The sequence below is a fragment of the Hyperolius riggenbachi genome, chromosome 11 (assembly GCF_040937935.1).
Source record: "Hyperolius riggenbachi isolate aHypRig1 chromosome 11, aHypRig1.pri, whole genome shotgun sequence".
Lineage (NCBI taxonomy): Eukaryota > Metazoa > Chordata > Amphibia > Anura > Hyperoliidae > Hyperolius > Hyperolius riggenbachi.
The window spans coordinates 2,664,534-2,691,090 of record NC_090656.1 but is presented as its reverse complement, the minus strand read 5'-3'; the positions used below and the strand labels follow the sequence as shown (position 1 = coordinate 2,691,090).

The 26,557-nt window shown below is 50.6% G+C and overlaps 1 protein-coding gene across 1 annotated transcript in view; it reads right to left on the bottom strand.

Annotated features, from left to right (window-relative positions):
- The window catches only part of LOC137537773 (CCR4-NOT transcription complex subunit 1-like), a 96,958-nt gene that overhangs the window by 28,799 nt on the left and 41,602 nt on the right, over nucleotides 1-26,557 (bottom strand). Inside the window, exons 12-17 of the mRNA XM_068259735.1 lie at nucleotides 20,411-20,521; nucleotides 8,199-8,384; nucleotides 6,410-6,552; nucleotides 6,224-6,332; nucleotides 3,762-3,931; nucleotides 395-626 (exon numbers count right to left, since the gene is read on the bottom strand). Of these exons, the coding sequence (XP_068115836.1) occupies nucleotides 395-626; nucleotides 3,762-3,931; nucleotides 6,224-6,332; nucleotides 6,410-6,552; nucleotides 8,199-8,384; nucleotides 20,411-20,521 (951 nt within the window). The remainder of the gene's footprint in view (nucleotides 1-394; nucleotides 627-3,761; nucleotides 3,932-6,223; nucleotides 6,333-6,409; nucleotides 6,553-8,198; nucleotides 8,385-20,410; nucleotides 20,522-26,557) is intronic.

Sequence of the window (26,557 nt, the reverse complement as noted above, 5' to 3'; positions counted from 1 at the left end):
TCACATAAATTTCAAATTTAATGCAGCGCTGGGGATTTGATGGCTTCTTTTTCGTGACCACTGTGGATTGGTGACCTCCAGCAGTTTGTACGTTTAATCACTCGTCTGTATGATTATAGCGCCTGTATATCTTGCTTTTTACTAGTATGATACATCTGAGACAGGTTGTCTACAGCAAGGCTTTTCAACCCTGTCCTCAAGTATCACCAACAGTACATGTTTTGCAGAAAACCACAAACATTCACAGCAGAGGTAATTAGTGTCTCAGCAGAGCTGATTAACTGCCTGTGTGGATTTCCACAAAATATGCGCTGTTGGTGGTACTTGAGAACAGGGTTGAAAAGCCCAGGCCTACAGAACTCAACAGCACTGTAAAGTAAGGATAGGCACTCACCTGCCGAACAAATCCCGAGAAGGCCTTGCTGCTGTCCCGCTCAACAGTCCCAGAGAGATAAAGTGCAAACCACAATTTCAGCAAGTGGATTGCCTTCTTCTGAAATCCTGAGTTCTTACTGTGCTCCGATGATCTGGATAGGTCAGAACTCGCAATGTAATCTGTCCCTCCTTGGTCACGCTTGATCATAGTCTGAATGCTAGAGGGCAGTGCACTGATGAGCTGTGGAAGCCTGAGAGGGTAACAGCGAGGGAATCAGAAGGGCCAGTAATTCAACAGGCAAAACTGAAAATTCAAACTGCATACAATGTGGGAGAAATCGAAAGCAAGTCTCTTACTGCAGCGAGAGCTTGGCTCCAATCTATAGCACTTTAGGCCTCTTTCACACTGCAAGCGATTCAGATTCAGATTCCGCTTTTTAATCAGTTTTTACATCCGATTCAGATTCTGATTTGCAGTTTGCTCCCTGCACACTGCAAATCGGAATCTGAATCGGATGTAAAAACTGATTAAAAAGCGGAATCTGAATCGGAATCGCGTGCAGTGTGCAAGAGGCCTTAAAGCGGTTTAAAACCCGGACATAATATTCAATGAAAACATGTGTTCATATTTGCATTTGTGCATAAGTATTATTATTCATTTATAAGTTATAGCTTCCCAAAAGTATACAGGTTTTTGCTTTATGAGCTGACTTTGCATTTTATTAACCACTTGATGACCCAGCCTTTATCCCCCCTTAAGGACCAGCGCTATTTTTTGTGATCTGTGCTGGGTGGGCTCTGCAGCCCCCAGCACATATCAGCTGGCACGCAGAGCGATCAGATCGTCCCCCTTTTTCCCCCCCTATGGGGATGATGTGCAGGGGGGGTCTGATCGCTCCTCCTGGCTGGCATGTTGCGGGGGGGGGGGGGGCACCTCAAAGCCCCCCCCTCCGCGGCGAAATTCCCCCCTCCCTCTCCTCCCTGGCGATCCAGGCTGCACAGGACGCTATCCGTCCTGTGCAGCCAGTGACAGGCTGTCCCCTGTCACATGGCGGCGATCCCCGGCCGCTGATTGGCCGGGGACCACCGATCTGCCTTACGGCGCTGCTGCGCAGCAGCGCCGTACAATTTAAACAAAGGAGACAAATGTCTCCTACGTTTACATTTAGTCTGCGAGCCGCAATCAGCAGGCTATTCACGGAGACCCGCTCCGTGATCTAACAGGAAACGGCCGCTCTCGCGAGCGGCCTTTCCTGATTAATTAGGGAGGCACCTGGCGACGCAGATCTGAGTCGCTGGTCCTCCAGCTACCACTTTGCCACCGCACGGTATGAGTGTGCGGTCGGCAAGTGGTTAATAACTGCTTTTATTCATTCATTCATGCAGACATGGTTTGACTCTCTCTCTCTTTCCGGCAGCTCCTGCACAGTCAGAGAATGTGTCACATTCCACACTTGATACATTTAAGTAAACACAAGATTACATTGTTTAAAGCGGAACTGTAGATCTAAAATAAACACATCGTTTCACTTACCTGGGGCTCCTGCAAGCCCTCAGCAGCTGTCCTGTCCCGCGCCGCTCCTCACCGAGTCTCCGTTCCCCGGCTGCCACTCGGTCGCGTACCTTGACTTGTAAGTCGATGCCAGCGCGGCTCTGGCCAAGCGTATCCTTTCTTCGCGGTCCCCTCTGCAATACCGGGGAACGCCAAGAAAGGATACGCGTGGCCAGAGCCGTACAGGCGCAGTGGCCCAGCGGCGAAACCGAAAGTAGCTGGCGGCGGGTAAACGGAGGCTCGTTGAGGAGCGGCGCAGGACAGGGCGGCTGCTGGGGGCTTGGGGAAGCCCCAGGTAAGTGAAACAATGTGTTTATTTTAGATCTACAGTTCCACTTTAACTTTCAGAAGCGGCCAGCTCTGAAGGCATTGAAGCTTCTAAAGCCTGTGTTAACCCTTTGAATGATGCTCTAGTAAAAAAAAAAATGCTGGTTGTATATAATATGCTGTGAATAATCTATTAGAGCAAAGAAGAAATTCTGGGTTATATTCCGCTTTAAGGGGTGAAAGCAAATCTGCTCTAAGCATTTCTCTACTTAACTACCTAACGACTGCGTCACGCCGATAGGTATGAAGAGGGTGGCTCCCCCCGGACCACGTAACGCCTATTGGCGTGAAGTCCTGGGGGCGGAGATTGCAGGGGATCGCATGCGCTGATGTACGCACCTCCCCGCTTGAATGACGGAGCTCAGCAATATCTTAATGAGAACCTGTAACAAACAATAGTTCCCCTGGGGGGTACTCACCTCGGGAGGGGGAAGCCTCAGGGTCCCAATGAGGCTTCCCCCTCCCCTGTAGCTGCAGGCAGCCCAGCGCTGGCTCCCCCGAAGTGTCCCGCAATCCTGGCTCGAAAACCCTGACAAGGCGTGATATATTTACCTTCCCTGACTCCAGCGGGGGCGCTGTTGCGGCTCTCAGCATGAAAATAGACGAAAATAGCTGATCTCTGTCGGGTCCGCTCTACTGCGCAGGAGACTTGCAGGAGACTTACACCTGCGCAGTAAAGCGGACCCGACAGCGATCGGCTATTTCCGCCTATCTCCGAGCGGAGAGCTGATACTGCGCCTGCGCTGGAGTCGGGAAGGTAAATATTTACATCCCCGCTGTTCGGAGGGGCGCAGCGAGACCGCTGTGGGAAGGAGGAGGACGGGGAAGCCTCGATAGGATACGGAGGTTTCCCCCACCTGAGGTGAGTACCCCCCAGGGGAGGTTTTTGTTGTTACAGGTTTTCTTTAAGCACTGAGAGTAATTGTTACTGGGAAACATTAACTGATCCTTCACATATACACACGAGAGGCACTTTCTTTTTAATGGAAACACACTTCACCTTTTAAAGGACAGGTATATGGAGGCTGCCATATTTATGTCCTTCTAATCAATACCAGTTGCCTGGCAGACCTGCTGAGCTATTTGGCTGCAGTAGTGTCTGAATCACACACCAGAAACAAGCATGAGGCTAATCTTGTCATATCTGACAATAATGTCAGAAACACCTGATCTGCTGCATGCTTGTTCAGGGGCTATGCCTGAAAGCATTATGCTGGGTACACACGGTACGATTTTCCCAGGGCTGTGGAGTCGGTCCAAAAATCCACCGACTCCTCAGTTTAGGATTCCACCGACTCCGACTCTCCGACTCCTCTAATTTGCATATTACAATTTTGTTGATTAAAAGTATGTAACGTGAAATTCGTCTCTTAGAAGGATATGTAGACTACTATATTTATAAAGTTGAAGTAGGGGGTTAGCTTTGTACACACTGGATAGTGATGCCATACTACCTAATAGTAAATACGTTAGCCGGTTTGACTAGCACCATCCAGCCATAACTTACTCTTTGGGGAGCAGGCCCGTGAAGTTGGCATTGATGTGCAGCAAAGTTTTGATGGTTTGGAGAAACATCGTCTCGTTCGCGGGATCCACATCGCGAGTATCCCAGAGGAAGAATTTCACAAGTTGCATCGCGAACTCCACTGCCATGTAATTTGTGCCGCTCTCCATAAACTACAGGAAAAACAAAGATGCTTCAAAAGCTTTTTATGAAATGACATCCAGATATAATCTAAATTCATAAATAAATGCGCTGTGAATTAAATAATGCAGGCCATATGCCCCGCTGCCTAAAGACAGGTACTCTTCACAGATTCACACACAGCACAAGGTTCATCTGTGTGAACAGAATGCAGTTTTTACTACCTTGAGCCATCCGGGAGATCACATATGCCCAACCCGGCCCACCGCTCTACTGCATGTGGCCTTCAAGAGCTTTAACCACTTAAGTACCAGTGGTCTCCGCCCCCTTAAGGACCAGAGACTGCTGGTACAGAAACGGCCGAATCCCGCCGAATAACGACAAATCGGCGCACATACCCACCACAATCGCCGTCACTGCCGCACGTCGGGAACCTGGGCCACCCACTCTGCCGTCTCTATGACTGCAGAGTTCCTGTGAGCCGGTCAGGAGCCGCTTTCATTGGCTGCTGACCGTGTCTATTAATGTAAGCCAATGGGAGCCGCTTACGTTGATAGACAGGGTGGGAAACCGAAAAAATGGGCTCCTGACCGGCTCACCGGGCTCTGCCGTCATAGAAACAGGCAGAGCATGTGAGCTGCGACGGGACACGGCGAGGATTCAGCGTGAGATTGGTGGGGGCGATGAAAACAGCGGATGCGCGCAGCGGCGGTGGCGGCGGCTGATTGAAATCTACACCCTGCCAGCCAGGTAACCACCAAATTAGATTTCAATCACTGTGGTCCTTAAATAGAACCCAAGGTGGGTTTGAAGAATGCTATTAGGACAAAGAGGCTGGTTCTGCATACAATGACCAGCCTCTGTGTCCGTATAGTGTGCGCCCCCCCCCCCCCCCCCTGCGCTCTGCTGACCCCCAGAAAAAAACCCCACCCGTGCTACCCACATGCAGCTTGTCGCTAGCTGGCTGTTTACCTTTGTGTTGCCAGTCACTGCCGCTCCCCCGCCTCCTCTATAGCGCCGCTCCCCGCCTGCGACCCTTCCCTCCCTGCCTCTGTAAGCTGATTGGAGGGAAGGGACGCAGGTAGGGAGCTGCGCTATAAAGGAGGCAGGGAGCGATAGTGACTGGCAGCACAAAGGTAAACAGCCAGCTAGCGACAAGCTGCATGTTTTCCACACAGACGGATCAACGGGAATCGACGGGAACGATTAATTTCGGATGGAAATCGATCGTTCTGTCAGCGTTTGTGCAACGATTTCACAGCAGATTCGATCACAGTGATCAAATCTGCTGTATATCAGCAGGAAAATCGTTAGGTGTATGGGCCCCTTAAGTTTGAAGTATGTTGACCCGGCCCTTAAACCGGACCCAAACCAAACATTGTTTTAATTCAAAATATTTAGTTGCATCACTCTGACACATACAAAGATAAATAAACACTCCTTCTAGCCTATGAGCATTTCAGTGCATGCTTTTCACCCTTCTCTTTTCATAACTAGGGTTACACAGGTGGCAGCCATTACTTCTGAGCTTAGTAGGAGGTTTTAGATCATGGGTGTGTTTGTCATCAGCTACCCTCCCTCACAGGGGCGTGGTCTATGTGACATCTCACACAAGCTGAGATCACCTCCCCTGTGACATCATCAGTAGCAGCCTGTGTTTTTGTTTTTTATCTCCTCCACCAGTCTGCCGGATTCTGTCCCGGCAATATGAAAGGAAGGGAGGGGTTCCTCCAATAAATGCAAAATATTTTATATTTGTCATCATGCAGCTGAAAAAAGGCTGCTATTTATTATTATAATCTAGAAAATAGATTTTATTTCTGAAATCTTGTATTTTTAGTTTGAGTCCATTTTAACCAAAAAAATTGGGGACCCCTGCTCTAGATCCTACACTTCCACCTGCACAATATTTCCAAAGCACGCCCCTTCCTACCCAACCCAAGAGGCCACCAAACTCCTGGTACACACTCTTACTATCTAACATCTCATGCACTACGACATACTCCTCGGCCAGTGATGGCTAACCTTGGCACTCCAGCTGTGGTGGAACTACAAGTCCCATGAGGCATTGCAATACTCTGACAGCTCTAAGCATAACCCGGGGAGACAGAGGCATGATGGGATTTGTAGTTTTGTCACAGCTGGAGTGCCAAGGTTAGCCATCACTGTCCTAGGCATTGCTCCAGCTAGACTCTTGCCTCTACATTCCATCAGGAGTGGGCTGAGGGAGCTTTCACCACTGTGCGGAGAATTGGACAAGACATGCATGCGAGACAGATAACCACAAGGTCCTTAGCCAAGCATGGCGGGTGCCGGAATCTTACCCCAGCTAAGTAGACATCGTATTGCTGCATGTTCACCATATTGTTCCAGATCAACAGCTCAACAGGTTCCACGTTGTATTTGTACTTCGCCTGACACTCGATCAGACACCTGCCAGACATAAGACAATCAGTGGCGTCTCTTCTGAAATAAGCTTTACAAACATGGAGATGCACATTTGTACAAACCTGGTGATTTGTTTGTTGCACCAATTAAAGGTTAAAGTCTTACTGTTCTGCAGGACTTTTAAAACCAGTAGATGGTAAACCCAGTATCTGACCAGCTTATCACCAGAGGCAAAACTAGTGGCATCCAGGACACATTCCACAGCCTGCCAAGACACAATCACAAGCAAAGCAAACGGTGAGTCAGTCCCACGTCGGGCAAAACACTTTTTTTTTAACTCCGGACAAAGTAAAGAAATGTTAGAACCTGTCAGGTATTCTCTGAGCTTCCTAGCAGAGAGGCAACACTTGGTACCGCCCACCTCTTCCCTGTGCTGCTGACAGAGTAACTCTTTGTGGATGGCACTGCAGCTACACTTCAGCAGAGTTACATCTTATTCCTATGCAGTGACTCCCTGCTTACTGTATAAAAATGCAGTTAACCCTTAGTGCACATCAACTTGCACTGCCTGTAGTAAGAAACCACTAGTCAGTGCTCTTTTATTTTCCCCTTTTATAAAGTCAATGGGAAGAGTGCAGGAAGGGGTTTATACATAATGAGAAGGTAGAAACTTTATGGGAATATGATGAGACTCTTCTGATTGGTAGCTTCAGTGCTGGCCACAAAGAGGTAATCAGCATAAGCAGATGGAAGAGGGTGGAGTCAGGTGAAGCGCTCTGTACCCACAGGTCAATACGGCCTCCTTCCCAGCTCCTCCCCAGCTACCTCAGATGCCTAATGATGAGATGGGGAGGAGTTTCAATAGCAGACAGAATGATCTTCTTTCAGCCAAGAATTGTTCTTTGGCACAGAATAATGAAAAATGACTGATGTGAAAATGGGCGGCAGAGGTGGCTCAGAGAGACACAGCGGAGGCACAGGGGGGGGCAGAGGTGGCTCAGAGAGACACAGAGGAGGCACAGGGGGGGGGCAGAGGTGGCTCAGAGAGACACAGCGGAGGCACAGGGGGGGGCAGAGGTGGCTCAGAGAGACACAGAGGAGGCACAGGGGGGGGGCAGAGGTGGCTCAGAGAGACACAGCGGAGGCACAGGGGGGGGCAGAGGTGGCTCAGAGAGACACAGAGGAGGCACAGGGGGGGGCAGAGGTGGCTCAGAGAGACACAGCGGAGGCACAGGGGGGGGCAGAGGTGGCTCAGAGAGACACAGCGGAGGCACAGGGGGGGGCAGAGGTGGCTCAGAGAGACACAGCGGAGGCACAGGGGGGGGCAGAGGTGGCTCAGAGAGACACAGAGGAGGCACAGGGGGGGGGGAGGGGCAGAGGTGGCTCAGAGAGACACAGCGGAGGCACAGGGGGGGCAGAGGTGGCTCAGAGAGACACAGAGGAGGCACAGGGGGGGGCAGAGGTGGCTCAGAGAGACACAGAGGAGGCACAGGGGGGGGGGGGGGGGGGAGGGGCAGAGGTGGCTCAGAGAGACACAGCGGAGGCACAGGGGGGGGCAGAGGTGGCTCAGAGAGACACAGCGGAGGCACAGGGGGGGGGCAGAGGTGGCTCAGAGAGACACAGAGGAGGCACAGGGGGGGGGGAGGGGCAGAGGTGGCTCAGAGAGACACAGCGGAGGCACAGGGGGGGCAGAGGTGGCTCAGAGAGACACAGAGGAGGCACAGGGGGGGGGGGGGAGGGGCAGAGGTGGCTCAGAGAGACACAGCGGAGGCACAGGGGGGCAGATTTCATGTTTTTATCGCATGTAACGTTCCATCTATTAACATGCCTATTAGTGTATATATGTATGACTGGCTTACACAAGGAAACACTCTAGTTTCAGAGGATAAATACACATCACTCATTGCTCACCTTCTGCAACAATTTCATGGCAGTGTTGGCATCTCTAATGACGGCCACAAGTTCCAGCACACTGCGCATGACGTCTGTTTGGGCGCTCACTGGCGACACGGGTGGGTTAATGCGCATATTCTTCTCTATGACAACTATGCACTTATCATAAATCTGGGCAACGTCATCAGAGCTGCAGGCTTCATTCTGAAACAAGGAACAGAAGTTATTATTATTACTGATTTATATAGCGCCAGCATATTCCGCGGCGCTGTACAACAGCATACAGGGAATAACAATACAAAACAATACAACAGTGAATACAAGACAATGGTGGATTACTGCTGAGGGAGGTATGTACACACATTACACAGGGGTGGGAGGTATGTACACACATTACACAGCATTACACAGGGGTGGGAGGTATGTACACACATTACACAGCATTACACAGGGGTGGGGGGTATGTACACACATTACACAGCATCACACAGGGGTGGGAGGTATGTACACACATTACACAGGGGTGGGAGGTATGTACACACATTACACAGCATTACACAGGGGTGGGAGGTATGTACACACATTACACAGCATTACACAGGGGTGGGAGGTATGTACACACATTACACAGGGGTGGGAGGTATGTACACACATTACACAGGGGTGGGAGGTATGTACACACATTACACAGCATTACACAAGGGTGGGAGGTCTGTACACACATTACACAAGGGTGGGAGGTCTGTACACACATTACACACATTACACAGGGGTGGGAGGTATGCACACACATTACACAGGGGTGGGAGGTATGTACACACATTACACAGGGGTCGGAGGTATGCACACACATTACACAGCATTTCACAGGGGTGGGAGGTATGTACACACATTACACAGCATTACACAGGGGTGGGAGGTATGTACACACATTACACAGGGGTGGGAGGTATGCACACACATTACACAGGGGTGGGAGGTATGCACACACATTACACAGGGGTGGGAGGTATGCACACACATTACACAGGGGTGGGAGGTATGCACACACATTACACAGGGGTGGGGGTATGTACACACATTACACAGGGGTGGGAGGTATGTACACACATTACACAGCATTACACAGAGGTGGGAGGTATGTACACACATTACACAGCATTACACAGGGGTGGGAGGTATGTACACACATTACACAGCATTACACAGAGGTGGGAGGTATGTACACACATTACACAGCATTACACAGAGGTGGGAGGTATGCACACACATTACACAGCATTACACAGAGGTGGGAGGTATGTACACACATTACACAGCATTACACAGGGGTGGGAGGTATGTACACACATTACACAGCATTACAAAGGGGTGGGGGGGGGTAAGCACACACATTACACAGCATTACACAGGGGTGTGAGGTATGTACACACATTACACAGGGGTGGGAGATATGTACACACATTACACAGCATTACACAGAGGTGGGAGGTATGTACACACATTACACCGCATTACACAGTGGTGGGAGGTATGTACACACATTACACAGGAGTGGGAGGTATGCACACACATTACACAGCATTACACAGGGGTGGGAGGTCTGTACACACATTACACAGGGGTGGGAGGTATGTACACACATTACACAGCATTACACAGGGGTGGGAGGTATGTACACACATTACACAGGAGTGGGAGGTATGCACACACATTACACAGCATTACACCGGGGTGGGAGGTATGTACACACATTACACAGCATTACACAGGGGTGGGAGGTATGTACACACATTACACAGGGGTGGGAGGTATGCACACACATTACACACATTACACAGGGGTGGGAGGTATGTACACAAATTACACAGCATTACACAGAGGTGGGAGGTATGTACACACATTACACACATTACACAGGGGTGGGAGGTATGTACACACATTACACAGGGGTGGGGGGTATGCACACACATTACACAGGGGTGGGAGGTGTGTACACACATTACACAGCATTACACAGGGGTGGGAGGTATGTACACACATTACACAGCATCTCACAGGGGTGGGAGGTATGTACACACATTACACAGGGGTGGGAGGTATGTACACACATTACACAGCATTACACAGAGGTGGGAGATATGTACACACATTACACAGCATTACACAGAGGTGGGAGGTATGTACACACATTACACCGCATTACACAGTGGTGGGAGGTATGTACACACATTACACAGGAGTGGGAGGTATGCACACACATTACACAGCATTACACAGGGGTGGGAGGTCTGTACACACATTACACAGGGGTGGGAGGTATGTACACACATTACACAGCATTACACAGGGGTGGGAGGTATGTACACACATTACACAGGAGTGGGAGGTATGCACACACATTACACAGCATTACACAGGGGTGGGAGGTATGTACACACATTACACAGCATTACACAGGGGTGGGAGGTATGTACACACATTACACAGGGGTGGGAGGTATGCACACACATTACACACATTACACAGGGGTGGGAGGTATGTACACACATTGCACAGCATTACACAGAGGTGGGAGGTATGTACACACATTACACAGCATTACACAAGGGTGGGAGGTCTGTACACACATTACACAGGGGTGGGAGGTATGCACACACATTACACAGGGGTGGGAGGTATGTACACACATTACACAGGGGTCGGAGGTATGCACACACATTACACAGCATTTCACAGGGGTGGGAGGTATGTACACACATTACACAGCATTACACAGGGGTGGGAGGTATGTACACACATTACACAGGGGTGGGAGGTATGCACACACATTACACAGGGGTGGGAGGTATGCACACACATTACACAGGGGTGGGAGGGGCACACACATTACACAGGGGTGGGAGGTATGCACACACATTACACAGGGGTGGGGGTATGTACACACATTACACAGGGGTGGGAGGTATGTACACACATTACACAGCATTACACAGAGGTGGGAGGTATGTACACACATTACACAGCATTACACAGGGGTGGGAGGTATGTACACACATTACACAGGGGTGGGAGGTATGCACACACATTACACAGCATTACACAGAGGTGGGAGGTATGTACACACATTACACAGGGGTGGGAGATATGTACACACATTACACAGCATTACACAGAGGTGGGAGGTATGTACACACATTACACCGCATTACACAGTGGTGGGAGGTATGTACACACATTACACAGGAGTGGGAGGTATGCACACACATTACACAGCATTACACAGGGGTGGGAGGTCTGTACACACATTACACAGGGGTGGGAGGTATGTACACACATTACACAGCATTACACAGGGGTGGGAGGTATGTACACACATTACACAGGAGTGGGAGGTATGCACACACATTACACAGCATTACACCGGGGTGGGAGGTATGTACACACATTACACAGCATTACACAGGGGTGGGAGGTATGTACACACATTACACAGGGGTGGGAGGTATGCACACACATTACACACATTACACAGGGGTGGGAGGTATGTACACAAATTACACAGCATTACACAGAGGTGGGAGGTATGTACACACATTACACACATTACACAGGGGTGGGAGGTATGTACACACATTACACAGGGGTGGGGGGTATGCACACACATTACACAGGGGTGGGAGGTGTGTACACACATTACACAGCATTACACAGGGGTGGGAGGTATGTACACACATTACACAGCATCTCACAGGGGTGGGAGGTATGTACACACATTACACAGGGGTGGGAGGTATGTACACACATTACACAGCATTACACAGAGGTGGGAGATATGTACACACATTACACAGCATTACACAGAGGTGGGAGGTATGTACACACATTACACCGCATTACACAGTGGTGGGAGGTATGTACACACATTACACAGGAGTGGGAGGTATGCACACACATTACACAGCATTACACAGGGGTGGGAGGTCTGTACACACATTACACAGGGGTGGGAGGTATGTACACACATTACACAGCATTACACAGGGGTGGGAGGTATGTACACACATTACACAGGAGTGGGAGGTATGCACACACATTACACAGCATTACACAGGGGTGGGAGGTATGTACACACATTACACAGGGGTGGGAGGTATGTACACACATTACACAGGGGTGGGAGGTATGCACACACATTACACACATTACACAGGGGTGGGAGGTATGTACACACATTGCACAGCATTACACAGAGGTGGGAGGTATGTACACACATTACACAGCATTACACAAGGGTGGGAGGTCTGTACACACATTACACAGGGGTGGGAGGTATGCACACACATTACACAGGGGTGGGAGGTATGTACACACATTACACAGGGGTCGGAGGTATGCACACACATTACACAGCATTTCACAGGGGTGGGAGGTATGTACACACATTACACAGCATTACACAGGGGTGGGAGGTATGTACACACATTACACAGGGGTGGGAGGTATGCACACACATTACACAGGGGTGGGAGGTATGCACACACATTACACAGGGGTGGGAGGGGCACACACATTACACAGGGGTGGGAGGTATGCACACACATTACACAGGGGTGGGGGTATGTACACACATTACACAGGGGTGGGAGGTATGTACACACATTACACAGCATTACACAGAGGTGGGAGGTATGTACACACATTACACAGCATTACACAGGGGTGGGAGGTATGTACACACATTACACAGGGGTGGGAGGTATGCACACACATTACACAGCATTACACAGAGGTGGGAGGTATGTACACACATTACACAGCATTACACAGAGGTGGGAGGTATGCACACACATTACACAGCATTACACAGAGGTGGGAGGTATGTACACACATTACACAGCATTGCACAGGGGTGGGAGGTATGTACACACATTACACAGCATTACAAAGGGGTGGGGGGGTAAGCACACACATTACACAGCATTACACAGGGGTGTGAGGTATGTACACACATTACACAGGGGTGGGAGATATGTACACACATTACAACGCATTACAAAGAGGTGGGAGGTATGTACACACATTACACCGCATTACACAGTGGTGGGAGGTATGTACACACATTACACAGGAGTGGGAGGTATGCACACACATTACACAGGGGTGGGAGGTCTGTACACACATTACACAGGGGTGGGAGGTATGTACACACATTACACAGCATTACACAGGGGTGGGAGGTATGTACACACATTACACAGGAGTGGGAGGTATGCACACACATTACACAGCATTACACAGGGGTGGGAGGTATGTACACACATTACACAGCATTACACAGGGGTGGGAGGTATGTACACACATTACACAGGGGTGGGAGGTATGCACACACATTACACACATTACACAGGGGTGGGAGGTATGTATACAAATTACACAGCATTACACAGAGGTGGGAGGTATGTACACACATTACACACATTACACAGGGGTGGGAGGTATGTACACACATTACACAGGGGTGGGGGGTATGCACACACATTACACAGGGGTGGGAGGTGTGTACACACATTACACAGCATTACACAGGGGTGGGAGGTACGTACACACATTACACAGCATCACACAGGGGTGGGAGGTATGTATACACATTACACAGCATTACACAGAGGTGGGAGATATGTACACACATTACACAGCATTACACAGAGGTGGGAGGTATGTACACACATTACACCGCATTACACAGTGGTGGGAGGTATGTACACACATTACACAGGAGTGGGAGGTATGCACACACATTACACAGCATTACACAGGGGTGGGAGGTCTGTACACACATTACACAGGGGTGGGAGGTATGTACACACATTACACAGCATTACACAGGGGTGGGAGGTATGTACACACATTACACAGGAGTGGGAGGTATGCACACACATTACACAGCATTACACAGGGGTGGGAGGTATGTACACACATTACACAGCATTACACAGGGGTGGGAGGTATGTACACACATTACACAGGGGTGGGAGGTATGCACACACATTACACACATTACACAGGGGTGGGAGGTATGTACACAAATTACACAGCATTACACAGAGGTGGGAGGTATGTACACACATTACACAGGGGTGGGAGGTATGTACACACATTACACAGGGGTGGGGGGTATGCACACACATTACACAGGGGTGGGAGGTGTGTACACACATTACACAGGGGTGGGAGGGATGTACACACATTACACAGCATCACACAGGGGTGGGAGGTATGTACACACATTACACAGGGGTGGGAGGTATGTACACACATTACACAGCATTACACAGAGGTGGGAGGTATGTACACACATTACACAGCATTACACAGGGGTGGGAGGTCTGTACACACACTACACAGCATTACACAAGGATGGGAGGTATGTACACACATTACACAGCATTACACAGGGGTGGGAGGTATGCACACACATTACACAGGGGTGGGAGGGGCACATACATTACACAGCATTACACAGGGGTGGGAGGTATGTACACACATTACACAGCATTACACAGAGGTGGGAGGTATGTACACACATTACACAGCATTACACAGGGGTGGGAGGTATGTACACACATTACACAGGGGTGGGAGGTATGCACACACATTACACAGGGGTGGGAGGTATGCACACACATTACACAGCATTACACAGAGGTGGGAGGTATGTACACACATTACACAGGGGTGGGAGGTATGTACACACATTACACCGCATTACACAGGGGTGGGAGGTATGTACACACATTACACAGGGGTGGGAGGTATGTACACACATTACACAACATTACACAGGGGTGGGAGGTATGCACACACATTACACAGCATTACACAGAGGTGGGAGGTATGTACACACATTACACACATTACACAGGGGTGGGAGGTATGTACACACATTACACAGGGGTGGGGGGTATGCACACACATTACACACATTACACAGGGGTGGGAGGTGTGTACACACATTACACAGCATCACACAGGGGTGGGAGGTATGTACACACATTACACAGGGGTGGGAGGTATGCACACACATTACACAGCATTACACAGAGGTGGGAGGTATGTACACACATTACACAGCATTACACAGGGGTGGGAGGTATGTACACACATTACACAGCATTACACAGGGGTGGGAGGTATGTACACACATTACACAGCATTACACAGGGGTGGGAGGTATGTACACACATTACACAGCATTACACAGGGGTGGGATGTATGCACACACATTACACAGCATTACACAGGGGTGGGAGGTATGTACACACATTACACAGCATTACACAGGGGTGGGTGGTATGTACACACATTACACAGCATTACACAGGGGTGGGAGGTATGTACACACATTACACAGCATTACACAGGGGTGTGAGGTATGTACACACATTACACAGCATTACACAGGGGTGGGAGGTATGTACACACATTACACAGCATTACACAGGGGTGGGAGGTCTGTACACACATTACACAGGGGTGGGAGGGGCACACACATTACACAGCATTACACAGGGGTAGGAGGTATGTACACACATTACACAGCATTACACAGAGGTGGGAGGTATGTACACACATTACACAGCATTACACAGGGGTGGGAGGTATGTACACACATTACACAGGGGTGGGAGGTATGTACACACATTACACAGCATTACACAGAGGTGGGAGGTATGTACACACATTACACAGGGGTGGGAGTTATGTACACACATTACACAGCATTACACAGGGGTGGGAGGGGCACACACATTACACAGCATTACACAGGGGTGGGAGGTATGTACACACATTACACAGGGGTGGGAGGTATGTACACACATTACACAGCATTACACAGGGGTGGGAGGTATGTACACACATTACACAGCATTACAAAGGGGTGGGGGAGTATGCACACACATTACACAGCATTACACAGGGGTGGGAGGTATGTACACACATTACACAGCATTACACAGGGGTGGGAGATATGTACACACATTACACAGAGGTGGGAGGTATGTACACACATTACACAGCATTACACAGGGGTGGGAGGTATGCACACACATTACACAGCATTACACAGAGGTGGGAGGTATGTACACACATTACACAGGGGTGGGAGGTATGTACACACATTACACAGGGGTGGGGGGTATGCACACACATTACACAGGGGTGGGAGGTATGTACACACATTACACAGCATTACACAGGGGTGGGAGGTATGTACACACATTACACAGCATCACACAGGGGTGGGAGGTATGTACACACATTACACAGGGGTGGGAGGTATGTACACACATTACACAGCATTACACAGGGGTGGGAGATATGTACACACATTACACAGCATTACACAGGGGTGGGAGATATGTACACACATTACACAGAGGTGGGAGGTATGTACACACATTACACATCATTACAAAGGGGTGGGGGGGTATGCACACACATTACACAGGGGTGGGAGGTATGTACACACATTACACAGCATTACACAGGGGTGGGAGATATGTACACACATTACACAGAGGTGGGAGGTATGTACACACATTACACAGCATTACAAAGGGGTGGGGGGGTATGCACACACATTACACAGCATTACACAGGGGTGTGAGGTATGTACACACATTACACAGCATTACACAGGGGTGGGAGATATGTACACACATTACACAGGGGTGGGAGATATGTACACACATTACACAGAGGTGGGAGGTATGTACACACATTACACAGCATTACACAGTGGTGGGAGGTATGTACACACATTACACAGGGGTGGGAGGTATATACACACATTACACAGGGGTGGGAGGTATGTACACACATTACACAGGGGTGGGAGGTATGTACACACATTACACAGCATTACACAGGGGTGGGAGGTATGTACACACATTACACAGCATTACACAGGGGTGGGAGGTATGTACACACATTACACAGGGGTGGGAGGTATGTACACACATTACACAGGGGTGGGAGGTATGTACACACATTACACAGGGGTGGGAGGTATGTACACACATTACACAGAGGTGGGAGGTATGTACACACATTACACAGGGGTGGGAGGTATGTACACACATTACACAGGGGTGGGAGGTATGTACACACATTACACAGCATTACACAGGGGTGGGAGGTATGTACACACATTACACAGCATTACACAGGGGCGGGGGGTATGTACACACATTACACAGGGGTGGGAGGTATGCACACACATTACACAGGGGTGGGAGGTATGTACACACATTACACAGCATTACACAGGGGTGGGAGATATGTACACACATTACACAGCATTACACAGGGGTGGGAGGTATGTACACACATTACACAGGGGTGGGAGGTATGTACACACATTACACAGGGGTGGGAGGTATGTACACACATTACACAGGGGTGGGAGGTATGTACACACATTACACAGAGGTGGGAGGTATGTACACACATTACACAGGGGTGGGAGGTATGTACACACATTACACAGGGGTGGGAGGTATGTACACACATTACACAGCATTACACAGGGGTGGGAGGTATGTACACACATTACACAGCATTACACAGGGGTGGGAGGGGCACACACATTACACAGCATTACACAGGGGTGGGAGGTATGTACACACATTACACAGGGGTGGGAGGTATGTACACACATTACACAGCATTACACAGGGGTGGGAGGTATGTACACACATTACACAGCATTACAAAGGGGTGGGGGGGTATGCACACACATTACACAGCATTACACAGGGGTGGGAGGTATGTACACACATTACACAGCATTACACAGGGGTGGGAGATATGTACACACATTACACAGAGGTGGGAGGTATGTACACACATTACACAGCATTACACAGGGGTGGGAGGTATGCACACACATTACACAGCATTACACAGAGGTGGGAGGTATGTACACACATTACACAGGGGTGGGAGGTATGTACACACATTACACAGGGGTGGGGGGTATGCACACACATTACACACATTACACAGGGGTGGGAGGTATGTACACACATTACACAGCATTACACAGGGGTGGGAGGTATGTACACACATTACACAGCATCACACAGGGGTGGGAGGTATGTACACACATTACACAGGGGTGGGAGGTATGTACACACATTACACAGCATTACACAGGGGTGGGAGATATGTACACACATCACACAGCATTACACAGGGGTGGGAGATATGTACACACATTACACAGAGGTGGGAGGTATGTACACACATTACACATCATTACAAAGGGGTGGGGGGGTATGCACACACATTACACAGGGGTGGGAGGTATGTACACACATTACACAGCATTACACAGGGGTGGGAGATATGTACACACATTACACAGAGGTGGGAGGTATGTACACACATTACACAGCATTACAAAGGGGTGGGGGGGGGTATGCACACACATTACACAGCATTACACAGGGGTGTGAGGTATGTACACACATTACACAGCATTACACAGGGGTGGGAGATATGTACACACATTACACAGGGGTGGGAGATATGTACACACATTACACAGAGGTGGGAGGTATGTACACACATTACACAGCATTACACATTGGTGGGAGGTATGTACACACATTACACAGGGGTGGGAGATATGTACACACATTACACAGGGGTGGGAGGTATGTACACACATTACACAGGGGTGGGAGGTATGTACACACATTACACAGGGGTGGGAGGTATGTACACACATTACACAGCATTACACAGGGGTGGGAGGTATGTACACACATTACACAGCATTACACAGGGGTGGGAGGTATGTACACACATTACACAGCATTACACAGGGGTGGGAGGTATGTACACACATTACACAGCATTACACAGGGGTGGGAGGTATGTACACACATTACACAGCATTACACAGGGGTGGGAGGTATGTACACACATTACACAGGGGTGGGAGGTATGTACACACATTACACAGGGGTGGGAGGTATGTACACACATTACACAGGGGTGGGAGGTATGTACACACATTACACAGAGGTGGGAGGTATGTACACACATTACACAGGGGTGGGAGGTATGTACACACATTACACAGGGGTGGGAGGTATGTACACACATTACACAGCATTACACAGGGGTGGGAGGTATGTACACACATTACACAGCTTTACACAGGGGCGGGGGGTATGTACACACATTACACAGGGGTGGGAGGTATGCATACACATTACACAGGGGTGGGAGGTATGTACACACATTACACAGCATTACACAGGGGTGGGAGATATGTACACACATTACACAGCATTACACAGGGGTGGGAGGTATGTACACACATTACACAGGGGTGGGAGGTATGTACACACATTACACAGGGGTGGGAGGTATGTACACACATTACACAGGGGTGGGAGGTATGTACACACATTACACAGAGGTGGGAGGTATGTACACACATTACACAGGGGTGGGAGGTATGTACACACATTACACAGGGGTGGGAGGTATGTACACACATTACACAGCATTACACAGGGGTGGGAGGTATGTACACACATTACACAACATTACACAGGGGCGGGGGGTATGTACACACATTACACAGGGGTGGGAGGTATGCACACACATTACACAGGGGTGGGAGGTATGTACACACATTACACAGGGGTGGGAGATATGTACACACATTACACAGGGGTGGGAGGTATGTACACACATTACACAGGGGTGGGAGGTATGTACACACATTACACAGGGGTGGGAAGTATGTACACACATTACACAGAGGTGGGAGGTATGTACACACATTACACAGGGGTGGGAGGTATGTACACACATTACACAGGGGTGGGAGGTATGTACACACATTACACAGGGGTGGGAGGTATGTACACACATTACACAGCATTACACAGGGGTGGGAGGTATGTACACACATTACACAGGGTTGGGAGGTATGTGCACACATTACACAGTGGTGGGAGGTATGTGCACACATTACACAGGGGTGGGAGGTATGTGCACACATTACACAGGGGTGGGAGGGGTACACACATTACACAGGGGTGGGAGGTATGTGCACACATTACACAGGGGTGATGCGCCCTGGCCAAAAGGCCTTACAGTCTAATAATGCATCATGAAATCAGTGTGCACATAAAGCTACGTACAGGGATCAGGAATCCCGAGGCATGGGCGGAGTCACTGGTAGGTAGGAAGCCGGGGATGTTGCGTCCATACTCTTCATAGACAGCCAGGCGTTTGGGGTCCTCCCCTCCGAACTGTGTGGAAGAAAGCTTGCGGTCAGTGTGTGCTTGTACTGTACACGGTACTGGTCACATCATGCAAGACACGCAGAGGAACATAAGAATCCTAACAGAAAAACAGTTTTAGGAAGCAAAAATCTACTTTAAAGCAGCTCTGTTGCAAACTTCCAGGGCTGTGGAGTCGGATTGAGGAGTCAGAGCCATTTTGGGTACCCGGAGTCGGAGGTTTCATAAACTGAGAAGTCGCGTGATTTTTGGATCGGCTCCACATACCTGCGAAACTTCAGTGCAGAACTTCTGGATACGTCCAGAGAAAAGGTTCTGATTGGCCAGTCTGAGGAACTGCTCCACCTCTGCACCTGTTTTCCTCAAGATTTGTCCCAGTTCTCTTTGCTCTGTGTTTGATACATCGACTCCACTGAGTTACTGTACCAGGGGCAGCCAGTAGATACAGTTTCCTGCTAATGATTTCCCTGCTCACCATGGTGTTCTGCTACTGCTCCTGTCTCCTGACCATTGGCTCCTGCTCACTATGGTGTTCTGCTACTGGTCCTGTCTCCTGACCACTGGCCCCTGCTCACTATGGTGTTCTGCTACTGGTCCTGTCTCCTGACCATTGGCTCCTGCTCACTATGGTGTTCTGCTACTGGTCCTGTCTCCTTACCATTGGCCCCTGCTCACTATGGTGTTCTGCTACTGCTCCTGTCTCCTGACCATTTGCCCCTGCTCACTATGGTGTTCTGCTACTGGTCCTGTCTCCTGACCACTGGCCCCTGCTCACTATGGTGTTCTGCTACTACTCCTGTCTCCTGACCATTGGCCCCTGCTCACTATGGTGTTCTGCTACTGGTCCTGTCTCCTGACCACTGGCCCCTGCTCACTATGGTGTTCTGCTACTGCTCCTGTCTCCTGACCATTGGCCCCTGCTCACTATGGTGTTCTGCTACTGGTCCTGTCTCCTGACCATTGGCCCCTGCTCACTATGGTGTTCTGCTATAGCTCCTGTCTCCTGACCATTGGCCCTGCTCACTATGATGTTCTGCTACTGGTCCTGTCTCCTGACCATTGGCCCCTGCTCACTATGGTGTTCTGCTACTGGTCCTGTCTCCTGACCATTGGCCCCTGCTCACTATGGTGTTCTGCTATAGCTCCTGTCTCCTGACCATTGGCTCCTGCTCACTATGGTGTTCTGCTACTGCTCCTGTCTCCTGACCATTGGCCCCTGCTCACTATGGTGTTCTGCTACTGGTCCTGTCTCCTGACCATTGGCCCCTGCTCACTATGGTGTTCTGCTATAGCTCCTGTCTCCTGACCATTGGCCCCTGCTCCCTATGGTGTTCTGCTACTGGTCCTGTCTCCTGACCATTGGCCCCTGCTCACTATGGTGTTCTGCTACTGGTCCTGTCTCCTGACCATTGGCCCCTGCTCACTATGGTGTTCTGCTACTGGTCCTGTCTCCTGACCATTGGCTCCTGCTCACTATGGTGTTCTGCTACTGCTCCTGTCTCCTGACCATTGGCCCCTGCTCACTATGGTGTTCTGCTACTGCTCCTGTCTCCTGACCATTGGCTCCTGCTCACTATGGTGTTCCGCTACTGGTCCTGTCTCCTGACCATTGGCCCCTGCTCACTATAGTGTTCTGCTACTGGTCCTGTCTCCTGACCATTGGCCCCTGCTCACTATGGTGTTCTGCTATAGCTCCTGTCTCCTGACCATTGGCCCTGCTCACTATGATGTTCTGCTACTGCTCCTGTCTCCTGACCATTGGCCCCTGCTCACTATGGTGTTCTGCTACTGCTCCTGTCTCCTGACCATTGGCTCCTGCTCACTATGGTGTTCTGCTACTGCTCCTGTCTCCTGACCATTGGCTCCAGCTCACTATGGTGTTCTGCTACTGCTCCTGTCTCCTGACCATTGGCTCCTGCTCACTATGGTGTTCTGCTACTGGTCCTGTCTCCTGACCATTGGCCCCTCCTCACTATGGTGTTCTGCTACTGCTCCTGTCTCCTGACCATTGGCCCCTGCTCACTATGGTGTACCGCTACTGCTCCTGTCTCCTGACCATTGGCTCCTGCTCACTATGGTGTTCTGCTACTGCTCCTGTCTCCTGACCATTGGCCCCTGCTCACTATGGTGTTCTGCTATAGCTCCTGTCTCCTGACCATTGGCCCCTGCTCACTATGGTGTTCTGCTACTGGTCATGTCTCCTGACCATTGGCCCTGCTCACTATGGTGTTCTGCTAATGCTCCTGTCTCCTGACCATTGGCCCTGCTCACTATGGTGTTCTGCTACTGCTCCTGTCTCCTGGCCATTGGCCCCTGCTCACTATGGTGTTCTGCTACTGCTCCTGTCTCCTGACCATTGGCCCCTGCTCACTATGGTGTTCTGCTACTGCTCCTGTCTCCTGACCATTGGCCCCTGCTCACTATGGTGTTCTGCTACTGCTCCTGTCTCCTGACCATTGGCCCCTGCTCACTATAGTGTTCTGCTACTGCTCCTGTCTCATGACCATTGGCTCCTGCTCACTATGGTGTTCTGCTACTGGTCCTGTCTCCTGACCATTGGCCCCTGCTCACTATGGTGTTCTGCTAATGCTCCTGTCTCCTGACCATTGGCCCCTGCTCACTATGGTGTTCTGCTACTGCTCCTGACCATTGGCCCCTGCTCACTATGGTGTTCTGCTAATGCTCCTGTCTCCTGACCATTGGCCCTGCTCACTATGGTGTTCTGCTACTGCTCCTGTCTCCTGACCATTGGCCCCTGCTCACTATGGTGTTCTGCTACTGGTCCTGTCTCCTGACCATTGGCTCCAGCTCACTATGGTGTTCTGCTACTGCTCCTGTCTCCTGACCATTGGCCCCTGCTCACTATGGTGTTCTGCTACTGGTCCTGTCTCCTGACCATTGGCTCCTGCTCACTATGGTGTTCTGCTACTGCTCCTGTCTCCTGGCCATTGGCTCCTGCTCACTATGGTGTTCTGCTACTGGTCCTGACTCCTGACCATTGGCTCCTGCTCACTATGGTGTTCTGCTACTGCTCCTGTCTCCTGACCATTGGCCCCTGCTCACTATGGTGTTCTGCTACTGCTCCTGTCTCCTGACCATTGGCTTCAGCTCACTATGGTGTTCTGCTACTGCTCCTGTCTCCTGACCATTGGCCCCTGCTCACTATGGTGTTCTGCTACTGGTCCTGTCTCCTGACCATTGGCTCCTGCTCACTATGGTGTTCTGCTACTGCTCCTGTCTCCTGGCCATTGGCTCCTGCTCACTATGGTGTTCTGCTACTGGTCCTGACTCCTGACCATTGGCTCCTGCTCACTATGGTGTTCTGCTACTGGTCCTGACTCCTGACCATTGGCTCCTGCTCACTATGGTGTTCTGCTACTGCTCCTGTCTCCTGACCGTTGGCCCCTGCTCACTATGGTGTTCTGCTAATGCTCCTGTCTCCTGACCATTGGCTCCTGCTCACTATGGTGTTCTGCTACTGCTCCTGTCTCCTGACCATTGGCTCCTGCTCACTATGGTGTTCTGCTACTGGTCCTGTCTCCTGACCATTGGCCCCTGCTCACTATGGTGTTCTGCTACTGCTCCTGTCTCCTGACCATTGGCCCCTGCTCACTATGGTGTTCTGCTACTGCTCCTGTCTCCTGACCATTGGCCCCTGCTCACTATGGTGTTCTGCTACTGGTCCTGACTCCTGACCATTGGCTCCTGCTCACTATGGTGTTCTGCTACTGGTCCTGTCTCCTTACCATTGGTTCCTGCTCACTATGGTGTCCCACTACTGCTCCTGTCTCCTGACCATTGGCCCCTGCTCACTATGGTGTTCTGCTACTGCTCCTGTCTCCTGACCATTGGCTCCTGCTCACTATGGTGTTCTGCTACTGGCCCTGTCTCCTGACCATTGGCTCCTGCTCACTATGGTGTTCTGCTACTGGCCCTGTCTCCTGACCATTGGCCCCTGCTCACTATGGTGTTCTGCTACTGGTCCTGTCTCCTGACCATTGGCCCCTGCTCACTATGGTGTTCTGCTACTGCTCCTGTCTCCTGGCCATTGGCTCTGCTCACTATGGTGTTCTGCTACTGGTCCTGTCTCCTTACCATTGGCCCCTGCTCACTATGGTGTTCTGCTACTGCTCCTGTCTCCTGACCATTGGCCCCTGCTCACTATGGTATTCTGCTACTGCTCCTGTCTCCTGACCATTGGCCCCTGCTCACTATGGTGTTCTGCTACTGGTCCTGTCTCCTGACCATTGGCCTCTGCTCACTATGGTGTTCTGCTACTGCTCCTGTCTCCTGACCATTGGCCCCTGCTCACTATGGTATTCTGCTACTGCTCCTGTCTCCTGACCATTGGCCCCTGCTCACTATGGTGTTCTGCTACTGCTCCTGTCTCCTGACCATTGGCCCCTGCTCACTATGGTGTTCTGCTACTGGTCCTGTCTCCTGACCATTGGCCCCTGCTCACTATGGTGTTCTGCTACTGGTCCTGTCTCCTGACCATTGGCCCCTGCTCACTATGGTGTTCTGCTACTGCTCCTGTCTCCTGACCGTTGGCCCCTGCTCACTATGGTGTTCTGCTACTGCTCCTGTCTCCTGACCATTGGCCCCTGCTCACTATGGTGTCCCACTACTGCTCCTGTCTCCTGACCACTGGCCCCTGCTCACTATGGTGTTCTGCTACTGCTCCTGTCTCCTGACCATTGGCTCCTGCTCACTATGGTATTCTGCTACTGCTCCTGTCTCCTGACCATTGGCCCCTGCTCACTATGGTGTTCTGCTACTGCTCCTGTCTCCTGACCATTGGCTCCTGCTCACTATGGTGTTCTGCTACTGGTCCTGTCTCCTGACCATTGGCCTCTGCTCATTATGGTGTGCCACTACTGCTCCTGTCTCCTGACCATTGGCTCCTGCTCACTATGGTGTTCTGCTACTGGTCCTGTCTCCTGACCATTGGCCTCTGCTCATTATGGTGTGCCACTACTGCTCCTGTCTCCTGACCATTGGCCCCTGCTCCCTATAGTGTTCTGCTACTGCTCCTGACCATTGGCCCCTGCTCACTATGGTGTTCCACTACTGCTCCTGTCTCCTGACCATTGGCCCCTGCTCACTATGGTGTTCTGCTACTGCTCCTGTCTCCTGACCATTGGCCCCTGCTCACTATGGTGTTCTGCTACTGCTCCTGTCTCCTGACCATTGGCCCCTGCTCACTATGGTGTTCTGCTACTGGTCCTGTCTCCTGACCATTGGCTCCTGCTCACTATGGTGTTCTGCTACTGGTCCTGTCTCCTTACCATTGGTTCCTGCTCACTATGGTGTCCCACTACTGCTCCTGTCTCCTGACCATTGGCCCCTGCTCACTATGGTGTTCTGCTACTGGTCCTGTCTCCTTACCATTGGCCCCTGCTCACTATGGTGTTTTGCTACTGCTCCTGTCTCCTGACCATTGGCCCCTGCTCACTATGGTGTTCTGCTACTGGTCCTGTCTCCTTACCATTGGCCCCTGCTCACTATGGTGTTCTGCTACTGGTCATGTCTCCTGACCATTGGCCCTGCTCACTATGGTGTTCTGCTAATGCTCCTGTCTCCTGACCATTGGCCCTGCTCACTATGGTGTTCTGCTACTGCTCCTGTCTCCTGGCCATTGGCCCCTGCTCACTATGGTGTTCTGCTACTGCTCCTGTCTCCTGACCATTGGCCCCTGCTCACTATGGTGTTCTGCTACTGCTCCTGTCTCCTGACCATTGGCCCCTGCTCACTATGGTGTTCTGCTACTGCTCCTGTCTCCTGACCGTTGGCCCCTGCTCACTATGGTGTTCTGCTACTGCTCCTGTCTCCTGACCATTGGCCCGATTACTATGGTGTTCTGCTACTGGTCCTGTCTCCTGACCATTGGCTCCTGATTACTATGGTGTTCTGCTACTGGTCCTGTCTCCTGACCATTGGCTCCTGATTACTATGGTGTTCTGCTACTGCTCCTGTCTCCTGACCATTGGCCCCTGCTCACTATGGTGTTCTGCTACTGGTCCTGTCTCCTTACCATTGGCCCCT